Source organism: Panthera leo, chromosome E2 (assembly GCF_018350215.1).
Source record: "Panthera leo isolate Ple1 chromosome E2, P.leo_Ple1_pat1.1, whole genome shotgun sequence".
NCBI classification, from domain to species: Eukaryota; Metazoa; Chordata; class Mammalia; order Carnivora; family Felidae; genus Panthera; species Panthera leo.
The window spans coordinates 936,074-963,526 of NC_056693.1; the positions used below are offsets into that span (position 1 = coordinate 936,074).

A 27,453-nucleotide genomic window follows, 5' to 3' on the forward strand; every position below is an offset into this window, starting at 1 on the left:
TCCTTGTATATAATATAGCCCGCAGGAGGACAGAAATCTTTCGTCCCTTTTGTATCCTAATGTCTCCTATGCGTGTACAATAAGTTCTTGAAGCCAAATACTCATTGATCATTTGTTAGAACAGAGAAAAAACAAGACACTTTAGCTTCCCTTTATAGTTTTACAGTTCTGCCTATTCCTCATGTGCCTGTTAGCTTTCCCTGAATGCCAATATCGCTTCATTTCAAGAATGAGTAAGAATCAAATTTTGGAGACAAAGTCTTCAGAATGATTGTTACAGTCACATGCTCAGCTTAATTGTATTTCTTCTCAGACAACACTGATATAATTTCTCTGAGATCTTTTTACCATCCGCTGATATTTCCATTAATATCACAGTTCTCACACAAATTCTGAATCATTACATAGCCACTATTAATAGCTTTCTGTAATTTGCATTTTACAACTGTTTTTCTCAGATAATGTCAATTCCTCATGCAGAATATTCCCTGTAATCATAGGGGAAATGATAACCACTTTCCAGTAGTGAGATGAAATCATGGATTTAAGTTGCTCCCTACATTTTGAAGTTCACAACACCCTTTTCATACATGCTACACCTGTGAACACAAGCCACTGAAGCTATCAAAGTAGCAGGTTCTTCACAGTTCTATTTTTGAGACTATTTTCATTTTTGAAAATGACTTTCAGGCTATCCAAAAAGATTATTAAATAGATTTTAAAAAAGAGGTAAACATGTCGCTCACTAGGTTGGACACAGTAATTTACAGTCAAGGGAGACATTTTCTGTAGTAATTACAGAGCTCACCTTTTATTCCTGCTTCAGGGTAGCCCAGCCTCCCTCTACAATATTTCCTGTCATGACGCAACCTGTTTTTTCTCTTGTCCCTAATCAAACATAGACCGATACAACGACTCTTCATACACTGCACAGTATACGGATTTGAACTGCAACGTGACATGTTAGCTTCTGCTACCAGCGGACACATTTTGTCTGAATGACTACGGATAAGTGCATTTGGATCTGTAGCCTCTGGGAGCAAACTGAACTTCACGGAGTCCGAAGTTAACACTTTTCCAAACGCTTGGGTGAACAGCTGCAGACAGCACACAACACGCCCCAGAAACTTGAGTTCTCCTTGAGGAAGGGACAAAGACCCTTCTACTCCCTTGGACTCGCAGACGCCATCCCCCAGAGCAGCTCGCGGCTCTAAACTCGTCCGCAGGTCTGCTGGGGAGCGCTCTTGCCCGAGGCACGTGAGTCCGTGGGAACTACATTACCCGGCAGGCTCCGCGTCTAACGGCCCCCTCGCCGAGCCAATGAAGGTTTAGCACAGGGGCCTTCCGTGTGGGACACCTAGCGCGGGGCGGGACTTCCGGCGTCCTCCTCCGGGCGGTCATTTTGGCTTCTCCCCTGTGTTCATCCGGGCAGAAGTTCCGGAGCGGTGGGTCTGCGCGGAGGTGACGTGCCGGAGAAGGAGTCGGAGGAGCCGTTGTCCCCGCCGCACAGAGGCGGGTCTGAGGCTCGGCGACACCGCCCGGGGCGCCCCGCACGAGGGCCTGCCCGCTCCCCGCCCCGCTCCGCCCACAGGCCCGGATGGCGGCAGCCACGCTGAGGGACCCGGCTCAGGTAAACGCTGCGTTCCCCGGCCCCTCACCGCCTCCCAGGTCCTAAAGCGCCGGCGGAGGGGCGCCTGCTCACGTCCTCACGTCCCGGGCCTGACTGTCTGGGACAATAGGGCACGGGTAGGTGGGGTCCCGTTTCTGACAATGGCCGTGAACAAACATGACATCTCCGCTTCTCTGTTCAGCTTTACTGTTGTGGTTGTGATGAGGAGCGGGGGAGTGTTGCAGGCAGAGGAGCCGACCCGTGCCGAGGCTGGGAGGTGCGACTCAGCTGGCAGCGTTCGGGAAAGCTGGGGTCCGGTGTGCCTGCGAGGAACAGTGTTTGAGGCGGAGTCACACCTGGACTAGCAGGCCGAGGGTTCTACCTGCATCTCGGGATTCTGGAAGCTGTGGAGAACGGTAAAGAAAGGAGCGACACGAATTACGTCAGGGCTTTAAGAGCTTCTCAAAGGTAGTTGGTCGGAGGGTGGTGGAAACATTGAGGCGCCGGAAGGTTGGCTCTTCGAGGACGCAGAGCTAGGAAGAGGAAACCCTGAGGCACCGAGGTGAGGCATCCAGTCCCAGGTTCACCTGGCTCACGGGCCAGCCCGAGCGCACTCAACCTGCCGTGGCCCTGTTCCTCTGGAACCTGCCTGTTAAAACATGGCTACGGACGCTCTCATGGAACCTGCACCGGTCCGAGTGCGGTGTCCCGGGCCCACACTGGCTCCTCCCCCTCTTGTGTTCTCTGCCCCGTAGTGCCTGGGGACTCTCAGTGCCGTTCCTCCAGACCTTCCAGACCTTGGGTAGAGGGACCCTCGAGAAACCCCAGGCTTCGCCCCGCCCTGGGTCCATACCAGGGATTACAGAGAGGTGTTTCCGTTTTGTGCGCCTGAGGGAAACAGCCGAGGAAAGGTTATCTCCATACTGGCACACAAGAACGCTTAGAGCTTTAGGGAAGCTGGGAGCGATAAGGAAACCACAGATTCCTTTTCCTTCAGGTGGGAACAAAGAGCAGTGAGACAGGATTCAGGACTGAAATGGCTGCCTGAGAAGTTGCTTATCTGTTCTGGAGGGGACTCGAGCTTTGGATTAGAGGAGGGAGATGATCTTACCCAGGTCTTCCTCTGGCTTCACTGTGGAGAAAAGATCGTGAGGATGAGGGAAGAGGAAGGAAAACTAAGGTGGAGCCCAGTGTAACATTCCAGCTCAGGGTTCACAGAACAGAGTGGTGGCTTAGGAGAAGTAACTGGATTCTGGATCTGTTTTTATTAAGGGCCAACTAGATTTCCTAATGTGGAAGGGAAGTCGCATGCTTGGTCTGCTGCTATTGCTGTAACAAAATACCATAAACTAGGTGATTTATAAACAGCAGAAATTTATTTCTCATAGTTCTGGAGGCTAGAAGTCCAAGATCAGGCTGGTCAGTTTCTGTGTCTGGTGAGGGCCTGCTTCCTAATTTCAGCCCAAAGGCCCCAGCTCCTAATACCATCAGCTTGTGGGGGGTAGAATGTCAAAATATGAATTGGGGTGGGAGACATAAACATTCTATAACAGTGGGAAAGTGAAGCACTTTCAGAGATGACCCTAGGGTTTTGATCTAAGCAACGGGAAGGATGAAAATTCCATCAATTGATATGGGAAAATTGGTCATAGAGTAATTTTCACTGGGGATATTGGGAACTTTGTTGTGGCTACTTTAAGATCTGAGGTGTTTCAGACACCACTGGGTAAAAGCATCAAGTAGGCAGCTGAACACCCATGTTTGGAAATCTGGGGAGGGCTTCGGGATGGAGACATCCAAAATATTGTGGCTACTGTATATGTCCAGGTAAGTGAGCTGTGATTACAAGAAGCAGTCTCTAGGCTATGATGGTAAAACCATTTTCAGACTAGGAAAGGGAAGTAGCCGAGGACTGGGCCTCTTGCTTGGATATCTGGTTGATGGCATTGAGTTTTACATACTGAAGTTACAGAAGTGAGTAACATGAAGGGAGAAAACATTGAGGATGGCGTAGACTCATAGCCGATGAAGGGTACCAGGAGGAGAGTGGACATGAGATGGACACAGAAGCATAGGAGTTGGCCCATTAATACTCAGTCCTTGGAGCTAGTGTTTATTCCACTTAAGGGACTTCATGGATTTTGTGGCAACTTTGGTGGGGCCTGGGATATTTCATTCAGTATGGAGGATAAGATTAGGGGCAAATCTGGGAGAAACACTGGGACTCAGGTAGGTGACCAGTAGGGCTGGGCTTTGAATGAGGGGTTAAGTCAAAATCAGAAAGTTCTGACTGCAGAGGGCACAGCAAGGGCAGCACAGAAATGGAATGAGGCCATGGGTATCTGCAATCTGCAGGTCAGTCTGGGTTGTGGAGGTTGTAGCAAGAGACCAAGTTAAGCAGGAAGGACTACATACCAGGCTTCACAGCTGCCTCTGGCAGTGAGGATCATCAGAGGATCAATTGAATCTTGATTGAATTTACAAAAAACTCTCTGGGAACCATGCAGCAAGTAACATGGGGAGGCCAGGGAGATGCCTGTACCTTCCTGTGGAGCACAAAGTGGCTGTGGCTTCTAAGAAGCAGCAAGGGAGAACCTCTCTAGGAAATGAAGGTATTTAAAGGCAATCATATATGCTGTAGCTAACACACACACTCAAACACAGGGAATATGCATTCCCAGAAAAGATTTGAGTGATCCCAGAACCTATGAGGTAAGGAGATTAGTGAAGGTCTTCCCCTGCACAGGGCCAGTTCTTAATGACTGGAAAAGTTGGCTTTTATTTATTTATTTATTTATTTATTTATTTATTTATTTATTTTAATTCAAATGCCTACATCTCAACAAAAGATCACAGAACATACAAAGAAATAAGGACACATGGCCCAACCAAAGGAACAAAATAAATGTCTGGAAACTGGCCATATAGAAATGTAGGCCTCTGAATTACTTGGCAAAAATTTAAAACAGCTGCGCTAAAGATGCTCTGTGACTTAAGAGAACACAAACAACAATGTCAGAAAACAATTCATGCACAATGTGAGAATGTCAATAAAGAGATAGGGACTGTAAGAGAGAACCAACCAGAAATTCTAGAGCTGAAAAACAATTAAGCTGAAAACTTTACTAGAGAGGTTCAATAGCAGACTTGATCAGGTATAGAATCTACAAACTTGAAAACAGGCCATTTGAAATTGTCAAGTCAGAGGAGCAAAAAAAAAAAAAAAAAAAAAAAAAAGAAGAAAAGTAAAGAGAGCTTAAGGGGCATGTAGGATACTAGCACTGACCCATATATGCATTATGGCAGGCCCAGAAGGAGAAGAGAGGGACTTTATTTGCAAAACGTATCTAAGAGAGGACAAGTATCTAAAATACATAAAGAACATTTATAACTCGATAGTTAGAAACAGTTTTTAAAAACAGGCAATAGATTTGAACAGATATTTCAAAAAAAAGTTTGGCAAAAATTTACATAAAAAGATGCTGGAAAGAGTCATTAGGAAAATGAAAAACCCATAATGACTTAACCACTGTGCACTTTTAGAATTGATAATGTCACGGAACCTGTTCTGGATCACCCGGCAGAAGAACCAAGCAGCACTCTGAGATGTTGGAAGGCTGGAGGTTTATTTTATGCTGGCAGGCTCAGAGGAGGTCCCTCTCCAGAGGTCTGAGCCCCGAGCATAAGCAGAGGGAATAATTTATAGTTTGTTACTTCTGCATTCCGCATTTGAGCGTGGCAAGTGGGGTGGGAAGAACCCGGAAGGGAAGTCTTCAGTCGAGGACTGGAATTTCCCTATCAGTCCTGTTGGCCATCTTATAACAGATTTTTCCCTATCAGTAACATTAAAAACTGGCCATACCATCTTTTGTTAAGCATGTGGAGCAAATGGAACTCTCATCCACTGATAGTAGGAAGGGAAATTGTACAAGCACTTTGTAAAGCAATTTGGCAGCATCTTTAAAATTAAACATACAGGGGTGCCTGGGTGGCTCAGTTAAGTGTCTGACCCTTGATGTCGGGTCGTGAGACCGATTGAGCTCTGTGCTGAGCATGGAGCCTGCTTGGGATTCTCTCTCCCTCCTTCTGTCTGCCCTTCCTCCCCTGGTGCACACACTCTCTCAAGATAAATATACATTTTTTAAGTTTATTTTTGAGAGAATGCATGCATGTGTGAGCAGGGGAGGGGCAGAGAGCAAGAATCCCAAGCAGGCTTCACACCATTAGTGCAGAGGCTGATATGGAGCTTGGACTCATGAACTGTGAGATCATGACCTGAGCCAAAATCAAGTTGGATGCTTAACCACTGAGCCACCCAGGTGTCCCAATAAATAAACATTTTTTTAAAGTTTATTTGAGGGGCGCCTGGGTGGCTCAGTCGGTTAAGCGTCCGACTTCAGCTCAGGTCACGATCTCGCAGTCTGTGAGTTCGAGCCCCACGTTGGGCTCTGGCTGATGGTTCAGAGCCTGGAGCCTGCTTCCGATTCTGTGTCTCTCTCTCTCTCTGCCCCTCCCCCGTTCATGCTCTGTCTTTCTCTGTCTCAAAAATAAATAAACGTTAAAAAAAAAAAAGTTTAGGGGCGCCTGGGTGGCTCAGTCGGTTGAGCGTCCGACTTCCGCTCAGGTCACGATCTCGCGGTCCGTGAGTTCGAGCCCCGCGTCAGGCTCTGGGCTGATGGCTCAGAGCCTGGAGCCTGCTTCCGATTCTGTGTTTCCTTCTCTCTCTGCCCCTCCCCCGTTCATGCTCTGTCTCTCTCTGTCTCAAAAATAAATAAATGTTAAAAAAAAAAAAATTAAAAAAAAAAAAGTTTATTTATTTTGAGATAGCATGAGTCAGGTAGGGGCAGAGAGAGAGAATGCCAAGCAGGCTCCTTGCTGTCAGCACAGAGCCTGATGTGGGGCTCAAACTCACAAACTGAGATCATGACCTGAGCCAAAATCAAGAATTGGACACTTAACCAACTGAGCCACCCAGGCATCCCTACATAAACATTCTTTAAAAATAAATAAAATTAAACATACAGCTTTCATACAACCCAGTCATCCCATTCCTAGGTGTTTATCCGAAGGAAATAAAAGCATATGTTTATGCAAAGACCTGTGAACAAATGTTTAAAACAGCCTTACTTTTAATGGAAAAGGGGGAAAAAAAAGTCCATCAAAAACAGTTGAATGAATAAACAAATTGTAATACTTCTATATAATGGAATATCACTCAGGAATAAACAATTTTCTTTGTCAGCTGTAACAAAATACCATAGACTAGGTGGCTTAAAGAACAGAAATTTATTGTTCAGAGTTCTGGAAGCTGGGAAGGAAGTCCAGATTAAAGTGCTTATTGCTTTGCTTCCTGATGAGGATTCTTCTTGGTTTGCAGATGGCTCTCTTGTGTCTTCACATGATGGAAAGACAGGGAGTGACAGTTCTCTGGTGTTCCCACTCCCCTCTTTTTTTACTGAAGTATAGTTGACATTAATTTTAGTTTCAGGTGTACGACATAATGATTTAACTATTACATACTTTACAGAATGCTCATTATAAGTGTACTATCTCTCATAGTACACTTATACTATGGGCTCTGGCTGATGGTTATTACAATGTTAGTTATTACAATGTTAGTGACTTTTTCTATAATGTACTTTTCACCTTTGTAACTTGTTTTAGAGCTGGAAGGCTGTGCCTCTTAATCTCCCTCACCTGTTTTGTCCATCACCCCACACTCTTCCCTTTTGGCAACCACTAGTTCTCTGTATTTGTAAGTCTGCCTCTGTTATTGCTGTTGATAGTTTTGTTTTCTACATTCCATAGATAACTGAAATCCTATCTTACTTGTCTTTCTGTGACTTATTCCACTTGGCATAATACCCTCTAGGTCCATCCTTGTTGTAAATGTCAAGATTCCTTTTTTTTTTTTTTTTAAGGTAATCTCCATGCCCAGTATAGGGTTTGAACTCATGACCTGGAGATCAAGAGTTGCACTGTCTACCAGCTAAGCCAGCCAGACACCCTATGATTTCTTTTTTTTTTTTTTTTTTTAATGGCTAAGTAATATTCCTGTGTGTGTGTATCATGTCTTTATTCATTTATATATCAGTGGACACTTAGATTGTGTCCATATCCTATTTATTGTAAATAACGCTGCAGTAAACAGGGATGTATATATCTTTTTGAATTAGTGTTTTCATTTTCTTCAGGTAAATACCCAGAAGTAGAATTACTGGATCATACGGTTTTTCTATTTTTAGTTTTCTAAGGACCCTCCATACTGTTTTCCAGAGTGGCTGCACCTCTTTACATTCCACCCAGCAGTGCACAAGAGTTCTCTTTCCTCTATTTCATCATCTTGTTATTTCTTGTCTTTTTGATACTGTTTTGACTGGTGTGAGGTGATATCTCATTGTGGATTTAATTTGCATTTCCCTGATTACATTGAGCATCTTTTCATGTCTGTTGGCCATCTGTATGTCTTCTTTGGAAAAATGCCCATTTGGGTCTTCTGCTAATTTTTAATTGAATTGTTTCAGGTGTTTTGGTGTTAAGGTATGTGAATTCTTTATATATTTTGGATATTAAGTATTGGGGTATTTGGAGTATAATATATATGTTATATATATTATGTATACATACATATATTTTTTGGATGTATCATTAGCAAATATTTTTTCTAATTCAGTAGGTTGCCTTTTTGTTTTGTTGATGGCTTTGCTTTGCAAAAGTTTTTTAGTTTGATGTGGTCCCAATTGTTTATTTTTGCTTTTGTTTCCCTTTTGTCCCTTTTACTTTTGTTTTTGCTTTTGTCTCCCTGAAGAAACATATCCAGAAAAATGTTGCTAAGGCTGATGTCTTTTAATTTTATGGTTTCAGGACTTACATCCAAGTCTTTAATCCATTTTGAGTTTTTAGTTTGTTTTGTTCTGTTTTATTGTTTTATTTTGGGAGAGAGTGTATGCATGTACTCATGAGGTTTGATCTCATGAACCATGAGATCATGACCAGAGCTTAAGTCCAAGAGTCAGACACTTAACCAACTGAGCCACCCAGGTGCCCCCCCCCCCACCCATGTTGAGTTTATTTTTGTGTATGGTGTAAGAAAGTGGTCCAATTTCGTTCTTTTGTATGTAGCTGTCCAGTTTTCCCAACACCATTTATTGAAGAGACTTTTCTTCATTGTGTATTCTAGCCTCCTTTGTCACAGAGTAACTGCATATAAGCATAGGTTTCTCAGCTCTATTCTGTTCCATTTTTGTGCCAGTACCATACTGTTTTGATTACTATGGCTTTGTAGTATGGTTTGAAATCTGGCGTTGTATATTTCCAGCTCTGTTGTTCTTTCTCAAGCTTGCTTTGGCTATTTGTGGTTTTTTGTGGTTCCATACACATTTTTGGATTCCTTGTTCTAGTTTTGTGAAAAATACTATTGGTATTTTGGTAGGGATTGCATTGAATCTGTGGATTGCTTTTGGTAGTATGGACATTTTAACAATGTTAATTCTCCCATTCCATGAACATGATACATGGTATGTCTTTTTATTTATTTGTGCTGTCTTCATCAGTGTCTTATAGTTTTCAGAAAACAAGTCTTTCACCTCCTTATCTACATTTATTCCTAGGTACTTTACACTTTTTGATGCAATTATAAATGGAATTGTTTTCCTAATTACTCTTTCTGCTGGGTTTTTATTAGTGTGTAGAAACACAACAGATTTCTGCATATTAATTTTATATCCTGCAAATTGACTGAATTCATTTATTAGTTGGAGTCTTTAGGGTTTTCTGTATATAGCATATCACCTGCAAATAGTGAGTTTTACATTTTTCTTCCAACTTGGATGCTGTTTAGTTCTTTTTATTGTCTGAATTGAATGAAGGTGGTGAGAGTAGATGGTGAGGAAAGCTTTCAGCTCTTCACCATTGGGTATGATGTTAGCTGTGAGTTTTTTCATATATGGCCTTTATCGTGTTGAGGAATTTTCCCTCTAAACCCACTTTGTTGAGAGTTTTTATTATGAACGGATGTTAAATTTTGTCAAATGCTGTTTCTGCATATATTGAGATGATTATATAATTCTTTCCATTTTGTTAATATATTGTATCATGTTGATTGATTTGCAGATATTGAACCATCCTTACATTCCTGAAATAAATCCCACTTGTTGTGGTGAATGACCTTTTTCATATGTTGAATTCAGTTTCCTAATTTGTTGAGGATTTTTGTATCTGTGTTCATCAGGGATATTGGTCTGTAGTTTTCATTTTTTGTGGTGTCTTTGGTTTTGTATCAAGGTATATGCTAGCTTTGAGGATGAGTTTGGAAGCATTCCTTTTTCTATTTTTGGAGTAGTGTGAAAAGGATAGGTATTAACCCTAAACGAAATATTTGGTAGAATTCACCTGTGAAGCCATCTGGTCCTGGACTTTTGTTTGTGGTGAGGTTTTTGATTACTGATTTAGTTTTGTTACTAGTAAACAGTCTGTTCAAATTTTTTATTTCTTTGTGATCCAGTCTTGGAAGATTATATATATATATATTTTAGGAATTTATCCATTTCTTCTATGTTGTCCAATTTGTTGGCATATAATTAATCCTTTATATTTCTATGGTGTTAGTTGTAACTCCTCTTTAATTTCTGATTTTGAGTCCTCTCTCTTTTCCTTTATGAGTCTGTCTAAAGGTTTATCTCTTTTATCTTTTCAAAGAACTGTCTCTTAGTGTCCCTGATCTTTTCTATTGTTTTTCAGTCTCCATTTCTTTCTACTCAGATTTTTTTTTTTTTTTTCATTCTACTAACTTTCGACCTTGTTTGTTCTTCTGGTTACTTTAAGTATAAGGTTATATTGTTTGAGATTTTTTTTGTTTCTTGGTAGGTCTGTATTGCTATAAACTTCCCTCTTAGAACAGCTTTTGCTTCATCCCAAAGATTTTGAACTGTTGCATTTCCATTTTTATATGTCTCCAGCTGTTTTTTAATTTCTTTGACCTATTGGTTGTTTAGTAGCATGTTGTTTAGCCTCCACGTGTTTGTGTTTTCCATTTTCTTTTCTTGTAATTGATTTCTAGTTTCGTACTGTTGTAGTTGGAAAAGACAGTTGATATGATTTCAATCTTAAATTTATTGAGACTTGTTCTGTGGCCTAACATGTAATCTATCCTGGAAAATGTTCCAGATGCATTTGAAAAGAATGTATTGTTTGGAAATGATGTTCTGTGTATGTCTGTTAAGTCTACGTGTCTAATGTGTCTTATTGATTTTCTCTCTGGATGATCTGTCCATTGATGTAAGTGGAGCATTGAAGCCCCTTTTTTAAGAAGAAAAAAAAAATTAAACATTTATTTATATTTGAGAGACAGAAAGAAACAGAGCACAAGCTGGGGAGGGTCAGAGAGAGAGGGAGACACAGTCCAAAGCAGGCTCCAGGCTCTGGGCTGTCAGCCCAGAGCCCATCATGGGGCTTGAACTCACAGACCGCGGGATCATGACCTGAGCCGAAGTCAAAGACACTCAACCGACTGAGCCACCCAGGAGCCCCGAAGTCCCCTTCTATTACTGTATTGTTAGTTTCTCCCTTTATGGCTGCCAATATTTGCTTTATATTTGTAGGTGCTCCTATGTTGGTTTCATAGATATTTACAGTTATTCTATTCTCTTGTTGGATTAATTGCTTTATAGTTATGCATGACTTTTGTCTTTAACAGTCCATGTCTTAAAGTCTACTTTATTATTATTATAAGTATTGCTACCCCAGCTTTTCACTTCAGTATGCATGGAATATGTTTTTTCATTCCTCTGTTTTCAGTGTGTATGTCTTTAGATCTGAAGTGAGTCTGTTGTAGGCAGTGTATAGATAGGTCTTGGTTTTTTTTTATCCATTCAGTCACCCTACATCTTTTGATTGGAGCACTTAGTCCATTTACATTTAAAGTAATTATTGGTAGGTATGTACTTACTGCATTTTGTTGTTTTTTTTCTTTTGTGCTCTTGTGATTTGTTGGCTTTCTTTAGTATTACAAGTTTTTAAGTTGGTGGTCATGTAAATTCTAAAAGCACTACATTTATTACTCTCTCCCCCCACGAAGTTTTATGTACATGATGTCATATTTTATATCTTTTTGTATATATTGCTTAACCAATTTTTGTAAAAGAAAATTAATAAAACCAAAATTTTACTACTTTTGCTGTTTAGCCTTCATACTAGCTTTATAAGTCATTGATCCACTACCTTTATTATATACTTGTCTTACCAGTAAAACTTTTCCTTTCATAATTTTCTTCTAGTTATGTTTTTCTCTTTTCTGCTTAAAGAATTCCCTTTACCATTGCTTGTAAGGCCAGATTAGTGGTGATGAACTTTAACTTTTGTTTGTCTGGAAAAGTTTTATCTCTTCTTCAATTCTGAATGATAACCTTGCTTGGTAAAGTTCTTGGGTTGTAGGTTTTTTTCCTTTCAGTACCTTGAATATATCATGCCACATGCCACTCCTTTCTGGCCAGAAATGTTTCTGCGGAAAATTCAGCTGATAGCCTTATGGAGTCTCCATTGTATGTAGGTAACTGTTAGCTTTGCTTTTGCTGCTTTTAAGATCATCTCTTTAGATTTTGTTTCTACTTTAACTGTTATGTGTTTTGGTGTGGACCTGCTTGGGTTCATCTTGTTTGGGGCTCTCTGTGTTTCCTGGGATTGGTCATCAGTTTCCTTTCCCCAGGTTAGGGAAGTTTACACCATTTTCTCTCTTCTTCGGAGACTCCTACAGTGCAAATGTTGGTATAGTTGAGGTTGTCCCAGAGGTCCCTTAACCTATCCCAGTTTTTAAAAATACGTTTTTCTTTTTGCTGTTCAGCTTGAGTGCTTTGCACTGCTGTATTTCCACTGCCATATCTTCTGGCTCACTGATCCATTCTTCTGCATCTTCTAATTTGTGAATTCCCTCTAGTATAGTTTTCATTTCAGTTATTGTATTTTTCAGCTCTAGTTCTTTTTTATATCTCTTTATTGAAGGTCTCACTGAATTCATCCACTCTTCCGCCAAGACCAGTGAGCATCTTTATGACCATTACTTTGAACTCTTTATCAGGTAGATCGTTTCATTTAGTTCTTGTCCCAAGGTTTTGTTGTGTTTCATATTTGAAACATACTCCTCCTCTTTTCACATTTTGTCTGACTCCTTGTGTTTGTTTGTATGTATCAGGTAGAGTGTACAGCCATACCACCCTGAATGCGTCCGGTCTCATCTGTATGTATTAGTAGGTCAGCTACGGGGGTTCTGGTCTTGAAAAGAATGACCTTTTATGTAGAAGGCATCCTGTGGGGCCCAGTAGCCCAGTCCCCCAGTCACCAGGACCAGTTGCTGCAGGATGTGTCCCCTGTGTGTGCTTTATGAGCTCTTTTGTAACTGGGCCAGGACTGCTGTGGGCATGCTAGTGGGTGGGGCTGGCCCTCAGCCCATCTGTGTGCAGTGACCAGCCGTGACTACTACAAGCATACTGGTGGGCAGGGCTGGTCCCTGGTGTCGCTGGCTGAGAGGCCAAGCTGTAGCTGCTGCTAGGATGCTGGTGAGGGGGCCGATCTCTCCTCCCTGGGGCAGGACAGGAGTTGCTTTGGAGAGGTGCCTGTCTGGGGCTGCCTGCCGGCTGAGGCAGGGCAGGAGCTGCTTTGGACGGGTACCTGCTGGGGTGAGTAGCTTAGGTCGAGTGGGTTTTCAGGGGGATGCCAGGAAGGGGGGAGGGTCTAGCAAGGTAGCACTGACAGACGGTCCGAACTGACTCCCGCAAGCATCCAGTCAGCTAGGCTGAAGGAGGGCAAGAAAAATGGCTCCTGCCAGCACTTCTCTTCCTTAAAAAGGCTTCTACAGATCCTTGCTCCTCTGGCATATGCTCTAAAATTAGTCAGTAAATCTTCACATGTAATACAGTTATTTTTCAAACTTCTGCCTTTTGTCCTGGGTTTCAGCCTGAGTGTTATGGTATGCTGGCCCTTTAAGAACAGAATCTCAGTTTCCTATATAGCCTTCTGGCTCTCCCATTAACCAGAGTTAAGCTCTGCTCATTTTCAAAGTCAGACTTTGTGGGGCTCATCTTCCTGGTACAGGTCCCCAGGACCAGGGGTGCCCGATGTGGGGATCGATCCTCTCATTCCTCAGAGAGGACCTCTGTGCCTGTGGTATCCCTCCTGCTTGTGGCTTGCCATGCTTGGGGTTTGGTTATGGACCATATATCTGCTCCTCCTACCCTTCTCGATTTGGCTTTTTGTCTTGAGCCGTGGAATAAGTGTTCTGCTGGCCTTAAAGTCATTTTCAGAGTGAGTTGTGTTATACTTAGTTGTTGCCTTGTTGCATTTGTGGGAGGAGGTGAGCCATGCTGCTCTGCCATCTTCCTCTGTTGTCTCTTACGTGGTATCACTAATCTCTTGATGAGAGTCCCAGCCAGATGACCTTACCTAACATAATTACCTGTCCGTACTCCACCTTCTAATTCTACTACATTGGGTTTGGGGGTTCAGCCTATGAATTTGGGGGCACATACCCACTACATAACAGGAATGAAATGTGGCTATATGTAATAACGTGGATGAATCTCTAAATAACTATGCTGAGTGGAAAAATTCAGACAAAGTGAACACACAGCATGGTTCCATTTAAGATTCTTGAAAATGCAAACTAATCCATTATAACACAGGCAGATCAGTTGTTTCCTGAGAATGGTGGTTGAATGGGGGAGAGATGTAGTGGAAAGCGTTGTAAGAAAATTTTGGATGGTGATGAATATGTTTCCTGTCTTGATTGTGGTGATGGTTTCAGCGGGTAGGTCTACGTTAAAACTCACCACATTGTACACTTTAACTGTGTTCAGTTATTATAATTCAATAAAGCCACGAAAATACAGATAAATAAAAAATACTTTTGCTTCTAGCAAAATAAAGAATGTATCTGAGGAGAATGGTTGGAATGAAAGCAATAAGGAGAAGAAACTGTAGCTACCAGCATCACATCCTGAAGAAGAGAGGAGACTGCATTTGTTTCTTCTTTCTCTTCCTCTGCCCAGTGGTATCAGTATGCAGTTAAGGATAAAGCAGAAACCCCCCTAAAAAGATGGAGTTGTTGGAGTCACTATCATACCATTAGGGCTTGAGGGGGATCCAGCACCAGATACTCCTAAAACCATATAACCCAATGTTCCTAATGAGAGGGAAGTTTGTGCTGGATTTTGGGAATTAAAGTCGTTTTTAAGCCAATGGGATAGGCAGAAAACTGCCCCACTTAAATGTCCTTGTCTTTTTTAGGTTTATTTATTTATTATTTTGAGAGAGAGAGAGAAAGCGCACGTGCACAAGTTGGGGAAGGGCAGAGAGAGAATCCCAAGCAGGCTCTGTACTGTCAGCACGTGGAGCCCGACTCGGGCCTCGATCTCACAAACCGGAGATCGTGACCTGAGCCGAAACCAAGAGTTAGATACTTAATTGACTGAGCCACCCAGGTGTCCCTTAAATGTCTATGTCTTAATGTCGGATTACACAGCAAAGGAGAGTTAAGGTAGTAGGTAGAATTAAGAGTACTAATCCACTGACCTAGAAATGGGGAGATTATGCTGGATTACCTGAGCCTGCCCAGTATGATTGTAAGCGTTCTTACATGGGGAAACGATAGGCAGAAAATGGAAAAAGTTCAAGTGATGCAGGGTGAGAAAGACTCAGCTGGCCGTTTCTGGCTTTGAGATGAAAAGGGGCCATGAGCCCAGGTCTGTGGGTGGCCTCTGAAACTGGAAAAGGCGAAAGAATAAATTCTTTCCTAGCGCCTCCAGAAAGGAAGGCAGCCTTGCTGACTCCAGTGGAGACCCGTTGTGGACTTCTGACTTCCAGAACTGTAATTCAATGTTTGTATTGTTTAAGCAGCAACAAAAAAGTCAAAAGGCCACTTTCACATGTTAAAATGATACCCAGTTGAAATTGTGCATTATCAGTATACTTAGGGTTGCCAGATTTAGAAAATAAATAATATATATATTTTTTACTATAAGTATGTCCCATGCAATAGACCTTATAAAGTTATTCATTACTCATCTGAAATTCACATTAAACTGGGTATCCTATTCTGTTAGGGAATTCTAGATATATTAGAAAGCACTGTGAGCATGTTTTGCTATTTTAAGAATCCTGGTTATTCTTTGTGATGAAGAAGGATAAAACAAATGCATTTATTACTTAGCTGACTGCTGGTAGGATAACCTAGGATAAGGTCTGAAAGCGTACACAAAAGTGTCCGGTTAGCTTCAGGCTATTAGGAGAACCTTGTGAGTGACTTGGAGAACATTCTGGGGCCCTGATACAGGTATGCAGATGCACTGCTGAGTGTCAGAATAATCAAATCGTTTATGAATCACAGTTTGATCAGTGTTAGGAGCACCCAGAAACACCCCTTACTTGTCCCTTTTCCATGCCCTACCCAACCACAAATATTCAAACACAAACATGCACACATCCCCCTCTTGTGCTTTACTTAATAGAAGATTATGAATTGAAGTTTCAGCAGTGGGAAAGTTACCGATCACATCCACAACTACCTAATGCTCCATGAGGATTTATTCAATTCCCAGTTGATAGATGTTAGGTTGATTCTGTGATTCTCATCTTTGTCATTACAAAACAATGTACATAAAATAGCTTTGTAATTATGAAAGACTTGGTCTTATGATTATTACTAAATTGAAACAACTTGTTATGTGAGCAAAGAAATTTTCTGGTATAACGACCCAGTGTTCCTTCTTTGTGACTAGAGTCTTCTCATTCAATTAAATCAGCCTCTAGCACACTCTCTAAATTGGTTGATAAAGTAGTTTCTTTTTTTTTTTTTTTTTTTTTTAAAGTAGTTTCTTTTAACTTAAATATTGTCTTCCTCATTCAGACTAGAGTTGATATCTTTGGAAATTCCTTGCAGTTTTCTCTATAATTTTATAACTTAATATTGACATTCCCGTGAGAGTGCCAGTTTGTTGAGCAGAAACAGGAGTGGGGGTTGGGGGTGGGAATGTATACATTTTTCCTGGGATATTGCAGATTGGAAGGCTTAGGAGGCATAGGAAATTTAGTCAGCATCTGTGAGATTAATGTAATGTGTTTGAGCTTCGTGGTCTGGGCTTTTGACTCCACATTGTCTTTGTTCTTTACAGGTCCAAGCAGTGGGTTCAGTACCTTCTCAGCAGTGGACCCTCTTCCTGTGAAGCCAGAGCCGTATGCACCATCCTGATCCTGGTATGTTTGACTCTTTTTACTCATTTACTTGTGTTTTTTCCTTTTGGGTAACCTGGACTCACAAACACCTCTCTTCTCTTGTGTCTGCATGCTTCTCAGCATTTCCTCCCATTGTGCTCATTAGCAGTGACAACTTGTTTCTCAGTTCTGCTTGAGGGCAAGGAAAACATCTTTTTCCAAATACAGGCTCTGGGCTCTAAGTTCCTTCCAGAATATAAACTGTCATTTGAGCTGCTGGGAATTTTGCTTTCAGTGTTGAATAGGCATTGTAGGATACAAAAGAAGCTGTTGTATGAGCAATTATCCAAAGACAGAATTTCATGAAAATGTAAATGTATGTCTTTTTCAGATTTTGAGAGTTTAACGGTAGGAATCCAATGCTGATCTGAATTTTAAGCTAACGCCCAAAATGTTTATTTTGTAAACATTGGGTGAAAAATGTTTTGTGTGAAGGTATGGACAGTGCGTGTGGACCTTGAGGAGTATAAATCTCTAAATTGACTAAATAGTCTTTTAATCTAATGCTATGAATGATGCAGAAAAGGTCACATGTCTTGTGTAGGGACCTGTTTCCCTTTATGTTCTTAGCAGAAGAAGGTAAAAATGTGAGAAAGCTAGAGGTTGGTTTGTGTAGTTTGAGCTCAGTTCCAACTTTCTTCTGAGGGAGGGTGGATTGAGAACACTACTCATTTCTAAAAAGTTTCTGCTTTTATCAGATGGATGCTCAGGAAGGCTTCTTTCTGCCTATGTTGATTCTTACGCCAAAGTAGCTTATTTTAGGCCATCAACAGAAACACTTTGGGTACAAATTTGGTTCCAGACCACTGCAATAAATCAAGTCAGATGAGTCGTTGGTTTCCTAGTACATACATAACCGTTGTCTTTACAGTATATAATAGCATTGTGTCTTAAAAACAGTATACATACCTTGAGAAATGCTGTCTTCTAAAAAAAAAACATTAACCCTCATCTGAGCTGTTAGTGAGTCATAATCTTTTTGTTTATGACCCTGAACGTGGGGGTGGCTATGGCAGTTTATTAAAATAAGGCAGTGAAGTTGCCATATCAGTGGATCTTCCTGTCACAATTTCGCCAAAGCACACGATGCGGTTTGATAGCATCTTATCCACCAACTGGATTTCTCTAGTCTTCAGGCCTCTCCCCAGAGTAGGTTCCCCCTCAAGCAACCAGTTCTCTGGTCATCCACTTCCGGTTTTACTGTGAGCTTGTCCCTTGCAGCAATTTGGTCACATCTTGTCTACTTCTTTTTTTTTTTTTTTTTTTTTCTTTTATTTATTTTTGAGACAGAGAGAGACAGGGCATGAATGGGGGAGGGTCAGAGAGAGAGGGAGACACAGAATCTGAAACAGGCTCCAGGCTCTGAGCTGTCAGCACAGAGCCCGACGCGGGGCTTGAACTCACGCGCAGCGAGATCATGACCTGAGCCGAAGTCGGACGCTTAACTGACTGAGCCACCCAGGCGTCCCGCATCTCGTCTACTTCTAATTCTAGTTCTCTTGCCATTGCCAGCACATCTGCAGTGACTTCTTCCAAACTCCTGCTACCGATGAATGGCAGCTAAATGGAATTCCAGAAGGATTTCAGTTTACTTTTCTGGCCTTACAAATCATATTCTTAAGACTTGAAAGTCAAAATTACTCCTTGATCCACAGGCAACAGAATGGATGTCGTGTTAGCAGGCATGAGACATTAGTCTCATCATACATCTCCATCAGGATGCTTTGTCACTGAGCAGTGATATTTTGAAAGAGATCTTTTTTTCTGAGCACTGTGTCTCAGCAATGGGCTTAAAATATTCAGTAAACCAGGAGCACTTGGGTGGCTCTGTCAGTGAGCGTCCGACTTCGGCTCAGGTCAAAATCTCGCCATTTGTGAGTTTGAGCCCCACATCAGGCTCACCGCTGTCAGACTGTCAGTGCAGAGGCCTGCCTCTTTAGATCCTCTGTCCCTCTCTCTGCCCCTCCCCCACTTGCGCTCTCCCCAAAGTAAATAAATATTTTTTAAAAAATTATTTAGTAAGCCATATTATAAACAGATGTGCTGTCATCCAGACTTTGCTGTTCTATTTATAGCACGGGCAGGGTAGAATTCCTAAGGGCCCTGGGCTTTTCAGAATGATACGTGACCCTTGGCCCTACCAAGCTTGACTTTTCCAGCTATGAAAGTGCTAGATGGCCATCTTGCAGTCGAAGGCTGCTGGGTCTGCATTTGGAAAATCCGTGGTTCAGTGTCACCACCTTCACGAATGATCTCCGATCTCCGCTAGGGCTACCGGAGCACTTGCTGCCCCACCTGGTCCTTTGCGGTTAGGAGACGGCTTCTTTCCTTCAATGTCACGAGCCAACCTCTGCTAACTTCAAACTTGTGTTCAGCAGCTTCCTCACCTCCCCTGGCCTTCATAGAAGGGAGAGAGTTAGGGCCTTGCTCTGGATTAGGCTTTGTCTTAAGGGAATGTTGTGACTGCTTTGAGCTTCTGTCCAGAGCACTAAAACTTTCTCTGTATCCGTAGTAAGGCTGTCGTGTGTTCTTATCATTTGTGTGTTCACTGGAGTAGCACTTTTTTTTTTAAGTGCTTATTTTTGAGAGAGAGGGAGATAGAGGATCCAAAGCAGGCTCTGCACTGTCAGCGCAGAGTCTGATGCAGGGCTCGAACTCACAAACCACGAGATCATGACTTGAGTTGAAGTTGGATGCTTAACCGGCTGAGCCACCCAGGCGCCCCTGGAATAGCACTTTTAATTTCCTTTAAAGACTTTGTGGGTTTTTTGCATTCATAACTTGGCTACGGGGATAGTTTTTGGCCTGTCTCGGCTTTCAACGTACCTTCCTTACTAATCTTAATCATTTCTAGCTTATGATTTCAATGAGAGAGACTTACAGCTCTTCTTTTCATCTAGAAGCTATTGTAGGATTATTAATTGGAATTGTTTCAATATTGTGTCTCAATAAGGAAGCCTGAGGGTAGAGCAGTCAGAACAAATACCACAGTATTTATAAATTCTAGGTGGCCCTTTGAATAGGGCCTCATTACCTGCAAATCCCAAACCTGTTAAGTATTTCACAAGAGAGTCATGAGGTTTAGGATGTTTTCTAATTGAATGTCCAAAAAGATTATTCTTGGTGCATGTACTGTTTGTCCCCCGCCCCCCCGGAACTGTGAGAAACTCTTAGCATCAACACACAACAGGTTTCTCTCAGCCTTTCATACCATATCCTTTAAGTAGCAAATCATGGGGCACCTGGGTGACTCAGTTGGTTAAGTGTCCGACTTCGGCTCAGGTCATGATCTCCTGGTTTGTGAGTTCGAGCCCTGCATCAGGCTCTGTGCTGACACCTCAGAGCCTGGAACTGCTTCGGATTCTGTCTCCCTCTGTCTCTGCCCCTCCCCCATTCACGTTCTGTCTCTGTGTCTCAAAAATCAAGAAACATTAGGGGCGCCTGGGTGGCGCAGTCGGTTAAGCGTCCGACTTCAGCCAGGTCACGATCTCGCGGTCCGTGAGTTCGAGCCCCGCGTCGGGCTCTGGGCTGATGGCTCGGAGCCTGGAGCCTGTTTCCGATTCTGTGTCTCCCTCTCTCTCTGCCCCTCCCCCGTTCATGCTCTGTCTCTCTCTGTCCCAAAAATAAATAAAAAATGTTGAAAAAAAAAAAAAATGTTAAAAAATCAAGAAACATTAAAAAAATGTAACTATCCAATCACAAATCATGTTCTTTGCCAACTCGATTCAGGAGTATATACATCAAAATATCCTTAATGAGTCTATATTTTCGTCTGTTTAAGCCCCCTACATAGATAAAATATACAGTTTTATTTGCTGCTTTCTCAGACACACGGAGTAACTCAGAACTACCTCTACAGAAGTGAGTACTCGTGCACGGTGCTCCTGTCTTTCTGTTCTCTCTTCTCAGTCCTTGCATAGGTAATCCTCTTACGGTAGGTGCTACGTAAAGCTGTAGGAGCTGGTGAGCACAAGCTTGGAAAGCCTTGGAATCCCTTTCATTTCCAAGTGTGTGAGGCTATAATGGTCTCCGTCATACTCCTCTGTAAGTGGCTGTAAAACTGGACCAAATACCAGAATCCATGGCCTTCGGGTGTCGGAAAAAAGCACTGACTGGGCGGTGACCCTTGAGAAAACAAAACCATGGCAGATGAGGTCCCACACACTGTGTGAGTGACAATGGAATGCTGTGTGCATTTGGATCTGTAACCTTGGGGGCATCTGGGATAGAACTTGTCGCCTCTGGGAGCACATGGACTTCATGAAGTCTGAAGCAGCATCATTGTTGCTAACCCTTTAGGTGAGCAGTTGCCGGCAACTCCCCAGGAACCTGGCCTGGCCTGTTGAGGAGCGAAGCTGCTTCACCCGTGTTCCAGGAGGTTCTGATGTGCGGTGCCCTTTGCAGAGGCCCACGGAGCTGTGAGAACCACACTGCCCAGAGGACCCTGCACCAAGCGACGTCAGCGTGGAGCCAATGAAGGTCCAGGAGACGGGCGTTTCCACGTGTGCCAACTCCTCAGGGTGGAACTTGCGGGGTCCTGGTGGCAGTCATTTTGGCAGCTCTCGAATCCATTTCCTGGTCAGAGGCTCCAGAGTGCTGGGTCGAGACGAGGTGAAGATTGCAGCGGCCCGAGAGGAGGTGTCCCCACTGCTCAGAGGAGGGTCTGAGACGCCGGACCGCTCCCAGCCCTGCTCTGCCCACAGAGTCCGATGGCGGCGGCCGCGCCCAGGGACTCAGCTCAGGTAAATGCACAGCCGCTGGGCCTGAGCTCAGGGCACCCGCTGGCTTCCCTGCGGTCCAGACCCCGGGGTCCCAGACAGGGAGGCGCTCGTGGGCGGGGGCCACGTGTCTGAGCACCCACTTGCAAGCTCCAAACCGAGGTGTGAGTTTTGTGCGTGCAGTAAGCAGAATATGAGGCAGAGTCATGCCTAGACTTACAGGCCAGGGGTGGGAGTGGGGGGTCAGAGGAGCAGTGGAGACCAGATCTCGTTGAGCCCTACCCTCTACAGATGAAGCCCTTTTAGAACCTATCGAAGTAAGAGGAGGGTGTTCAGGACCCTGGAGAGACATTAAACTAGAGGTTATGTGGGGGGAGGCCTTCTCCATTCTAGCGGTAAGATGAGGTTGTCCTGGGGCACAGCTACCTGTTTGGCGGAGCGGTGAGTATTCAGAGAAATGCAAATGTTCTTTTGTTCTGATGGTCTGGATCTTCTCTTACCCATGCTTCGTAGCTGCAGAAAACATACCGGGAAGGTTAGCGGGGAGGCTACGTAGATGTAAATTGTGGCCATGGAGGTAAGGGGAGTTGTTGGATTTTAACTTCCTTCTTCAGGTAGAACCAATCTGATTTTCTACTGTGGAGAGTGAGTTAGAATAAAGCCCTAGGGGCCACCCCTGTCTCTTTGTCTCAGAAAGCTTTGAGTGCAGGCACGAAGTGGGCAGCTGGATATAAAGTCTAAAAATTTGAGGTGGTTCAACATTAGATGTGTAGGTGACGCTTTGTGTTGCATTTAGGAAGGGAAATTCTGATTATGGCGATAACATTATTAAGAGGCCAGGAATTTGGGCACTGAGTTCGAACCTGTTTCTTGGAGCAAGTGGCCTCTCAAACACGGGTCAGGGACAGAAGACTTTCAGTGGAAGAGTGGACATGAGCAGGCTGCTGCTTATTTGTGGCAAGCTCTCATGGAGCCTGGTGGGTGAGCTCAGGGGCAAAGATCATTAATTCCCAGTATTTGGATATAGGGTCTTTAAAGACCTTATAAAGTGAGGCTCTAAATCCAATATGATTAGTAGTATCCTTGAAAGAAGAGGAAATTGGAACACATACAATGAAAGGCAGGTCTTCATAGTGGATTTGAGGTTGCCCTGGAAAGTGGGGTCCATCTTGCCAAGCACTCTTGATGCTGTGGGCTCAGTACTAGGGAGAGGCACTTACGGGGTAAAAGAGGTGTGTGAACTGAGGGACCCCCCCCCCTCCCCCCCCCAGGCCTTCAGTATCAGGGACTTAGGTGGGAGGGTGGAGTCTATCTTTGGTTGTACCTGGCCGGTACACTGTGGAGGATTTCAGGGACATTGCCTGGTTGGGGGCTGGAGAGGCCATGCCCACCCGAGCTTAAGATTATGTCTGTCTGCCCACATCGTCCTTGTTCTTGTAGAGGGTTGGACATAGTGATTTACTGGCAGCAGGGCTTGGTATCATCCTCCTCGCCGGCCGCCCGACTGAGAGGAGAGTATGGGATAGATGTGTGGGTCCTGTGGAGAGGGGACTGTAGTTTCATCTCTCTCCCATTACGGCAGGATACTGTGACCTTTGAAGACGTGGTCGTGTACTTCTCCTGGGAGGAGTGGGGTCTCCTTGATGAGACTCAGAGATGCCTGTACCACGATGTGATGCTGGAGAACTTTGCACTTGTGATCTCACTGGGTAAGACCCTCACCCCCGCTCTGTGGTATCCTGCCCCTCACATTTGGGTTGTAGAGATTGTAGGGACTGCCATCACCAGGGCCGGGCTCAGCAACTGCCCTCTTGCTGAGCCCGCAACATCAGCGTCCAGCACTGTTGTCCACATCCGTGGCCCCTGCCTAGGTTTTTCCCCTCCTTCTAGCTCACGTTTCTTCTGGTCTCTGGCAGCAGTTGCTTGGAGGACCAGGGACTGTTTGTACACACAGTATTATTTTTGTTGCCAGTTTTTGGTCGTGTGCAGAATTGCTCTGGGGCATTGCTAGTCCCTGCCTGTCCTTGCCTCAGGGATTTGTGTCATCCAAGTCCCGCTTCACTCACCCGGAGTTTAGAAGAGTCCAGGGTCTTAGCAGGATGGCCCACCTGTGTATTTATGCCAGTGGTCGCACACGTCATTTCTGTCTTTCCTTCCCCCTTCTCAGGTTTTGTCCCTTGCTGTTTCCGTCTTCCATACATCAACCTTTCTTCTCTCCTGTTCCCAATGTTAGGTTACACGTCCTTAGTCTTTGAATACCATCTAGTCAGTTGCAACCAGATGTTCTGGTGCCTGGACATAAACGCCCACACAGCACTCCCAGCTGCAGGCCAGTGGCAGGGGTGCATTGGAGAACCTGCTTCTTCCTGTGCTGCTGCCTCCCCCCCCCCCCCCAGTCTTGTGACATTAGAGTTCCAGGACTGCAGCCCTTTTACCAACCCGGCCCCAGCACCCTCATCTTGAAAACACATCCGGTGGACTCGTTCTTTGGTGTGCCCGACAGACATTTGTGTTGAGCCCTCCCCTTCCACCAAAGATAGCATGCACTTCACACCAGCGTCTCTGGGCTTTCAGGTTGCTGGTACGGAATGGAGGACGAGGAGGCACTTTCTGTGCCACGAATGTCACTGGGCAAGGCTACAGATCCAGGTCCACCCGTGTGGAAAGCTCATCCCTGCGAGAAGTGTGTCTTGGTTGGGAGAGAGATTCTGTACCTGGCAGAGGACCAAGGACCACATCCGGGCCAGAAATCCTACACCTGTGAGGCATGCGGGAAGCAGTTGTGGTTCAGCACAAGCCTTCACCAGCACCAGAAGCACAACGAAGAGAAGCCATTCAGGTGGGACATGGAGCTTGTGACAAGCTACAAGTTGCACGTGTCAGGGAAGCCCTTCCCCTGCGGGGAGATAGGGAAGGACTTCCTGGCCATACTGAGTCTCCTCCAGCATCAGGCCACTCTCAAAGGGGCAAAACCACACAGCAGCTTCGAGCACGGGGAGTCCTTTCAGGGCGGAAAAAGTCCGCACACATGCAGCGACTATGGGAAATCATTCAGCTGTGACTATACTAGACTTTTCCAGCCTCAGCAGCTTGACCCTAGAGAAAGTTCCCATGCCTGGGAGAACTGTGCAAAACCTTTTAACCAAAGCTCCATCCTGAGTAATTGCCAGAGAGCTTACCCAGCAGCAAGGTCTTACGAGTGCAACGAATGTGGGAGATCCTTCAGCCAAAGCTACAACCTCATTCAACACCACAGAATTCACACTGGCGCAAGGCCTTACAAGTGCAGCGAATGTGGAAAAGCCTTCAGCTTCAAATTCAGGCTTGTGCAGCACCTGCAAATTCACACCAGAGTGAGACCCTACGCGTGTGGCGAATGCGGGAAAGCCTTCAGCTACAGCTCTACCCTCATTAAACACCAGAGAGTTCACACGAGAGAGAAGCCTTACAAGTGTGGCGAGTGTGGGAATTCCTTCAGCCAAAGCTCCAACCTCATTCAACACCAGAAAATTCACAGTGGAGCAAGGCCTTATAAATGCAACGAATGTGCAAAATCCTTCAGCTACAAATGCAAACTTGTTCAGCACCTGCGCATTCACACCGGAGAAAGGCCTTATGAGTGTGGTGAATGTGGGAAATCCTTCAGCCACAGGTCCACTCTCAATCAACACCAGAGAATTCACACTGGAGCCAGACCTTATAAGTGCAATGAGTGTGAGAAATCCTTTAGCCAAAAGTCCAACCTCATTCAGCACCGGAGAGTCCACACAGGAGAAAAGCCTTACGAGTGTGGGGAATGTGGGAAATCCTTCAGCCAAAGCTCTCACATCATTCAGCACCGAAAACTTCACACCAGATAACCTCATGAGCTCAACAACTGTGGGGAAATGGCTCGTAAGCTACATATATGTTACATATGTGCAGCAGATGTCGGTGGAAAGCCTTTATCTAAACGTCCGGCCTTGTTGGGCCCCAGAAGGTCCTGCCCAGAATATGGTATTTCATAGAACTAGAGACCTTGTGAGGGAGCCAGCTCTTGGCAATTGAACGTCACACACGTGTGAACGTCCACACTGGGGAGATCCCCCAAAACTCCTAGGTTTGTGGGGAAGCTTCCAGGAGCCCTGCATATTCTTACTCTGCCCTGCCAGGTTCCTCATTCAGGGCAGAGGTCCTTTCTCAACCACTGTCAGTGGTGGGTGGGGGGGCATGTAACACAGCAAGTCCCTTCTTCCTCATTCGGGTTCTGACCCAGTTTTGACAGTGCCAAGGGGTTGAAATGAAAATACTGTTTACCTTCTAGACCTCCTTGCAGTGCACCACGAGGACATCGTATTTCTCTTCTGACCACCTGTAGGGCTCCCGCGAGAGTGGTTCCTCTTTCCCAGGGCTGTCGCACGATGTCGAGCATTATCATGGGGAAGCTGTTCCCGAGCACTGCAAAGGAATCATGTGCCTTCATGTGTAAAGTTCACTTTCTGGTGTCATTGGCTGGTTGTAAAACTACGATAGGAGCCAGGTTGAAAACCCGTGATTGTACAGAAACAGAAGATGGCAGGACTTAGGATATATAAACATCTAACAAAACTTGCGTCCACTGACATGCCGGTTTGTACACTCCACACCAGTGTTCCTCCTACAGTTGTGGAAATCGAGGCCATCGTGCCAATCTTAACTTTTAGTCCATCTCACAGATATTTGCTGCATAGGCAAGAAAATGGCAATAGGATTAGAAAATCCCACTGAGATCTGTAGCTTTTCTGACCAGTTGCTGACCCAGATAGAAATGACCTTGAAACTCTTCTTTGATGCAGGGCATCCCTTCCCCAGGCATGAGGAAGGATGGCGGACTCTTGTGCAAAAATGTAGGGGACCCAGACCTCTATTTGATTTTTAAAAAAAGCTTTATTGAGGTATAATTAACATGCTGTAAAACTGCACATATTTAAATTGTATACAAAACCATGGGTGGTAATAAATCTATATAACTCCTTTTATTTTGTGCCCTTTTTAAACCTCTACCCTGCACAGTAAATTATTTTGTATTTTTTACATGATTAGAGTCAAATGTTTTACTTTTTTAAATTGTGGTTTCCTTTATGCTGAATAATTTTGAGAGAGCACATTTTTTTATTGCTGAATGCTATTCTGTATGGATGTACCATGATTTTGCTTACCCCACTTACCTATGCGCTCGCTGATCACCACAAATAAAACTTCAAATGTACGCTTTACTGAACCTCTTTGAACCCTCCCCATTCGTTGTTTATTGCCTTGCTCCTACTATATTACTGACCCTGCAGCCCATTACCACCACGAAAAAATCATTTCAAAGTCAGTGGAGACTCTATGCAGCAATGTTGCCACTAAAAATACTGTAGACTTTAACAGATTACCCACAGAACTACTACTGTCTTAGGTAAAAACCTGAAATTCTTAAAAAAAATTTTAACGTTTATATGTATTTGAGAGAGACAGAATCCGAAGTAGGCTGCAGGCTCCCAGCTGACAACACAGAGCCCAAAACAGGGCTCAAACCCACGAGCAGTGAGATCCAGACCAGAGCTGAAGTCTGACACTCAACTGAATGAGCCACCCAGGCGCCCCGAGAAATTCTTTCTTATCCCCAAACCATGAAATGGAAGACTGGTAAGCATGTTCAAGAAAAAAATTTCACACACACCGGGGAATTCTTGCAAGAAACGCATGAGCATTTCGTTTCCCACTGGGATTTCTGTATACATGATGGCCTTTCTAAAACTAAGAAAAATAACATTGCAGCAGACTGCCTGCCTGCCTCACTCCCTTCCTTACTCCCTGGTTTCACACCAGGAAAATCGCACTCAAAATGGGATTCATCAACTCAGG

At 44.0% G+C, this 27,453-nt stretch overlaps 1 protein-coding gene across 1 annotated transcript; it reads left to right on the plus strand.

Moving 5' to 3' along the window:
- The first annotated feature begins 1,372 nt into the window (after nt 1-1,372).
- On the plus strand, nt 1,373-26,819 carry LOC122209193 (zinc finger protein 501-like). Its single transcript, XM_042920952.1, has 5 exons — nt 1,373-1,630; nt 16,768-16,849; nt 21,167-21,609; nt 23,168-23,294; nt 24,160-26,819. Exons 3-5 carry the CDS (start codon nt 21,577-21,579, stop codon nt 25,443-25,445), a joined length of 1,446 nt encoding a protein of 481 aa, XP_042776886.1. The 5' UTR covers nt 1,373-1,630; nt 16,768-16,849; nt 21,167-21,576; the 3' UTR covers nt 25,446-26,819.
- The last annotated feature ends 634 nt before the right edge of the window (nt 26,820-27,453 follow it).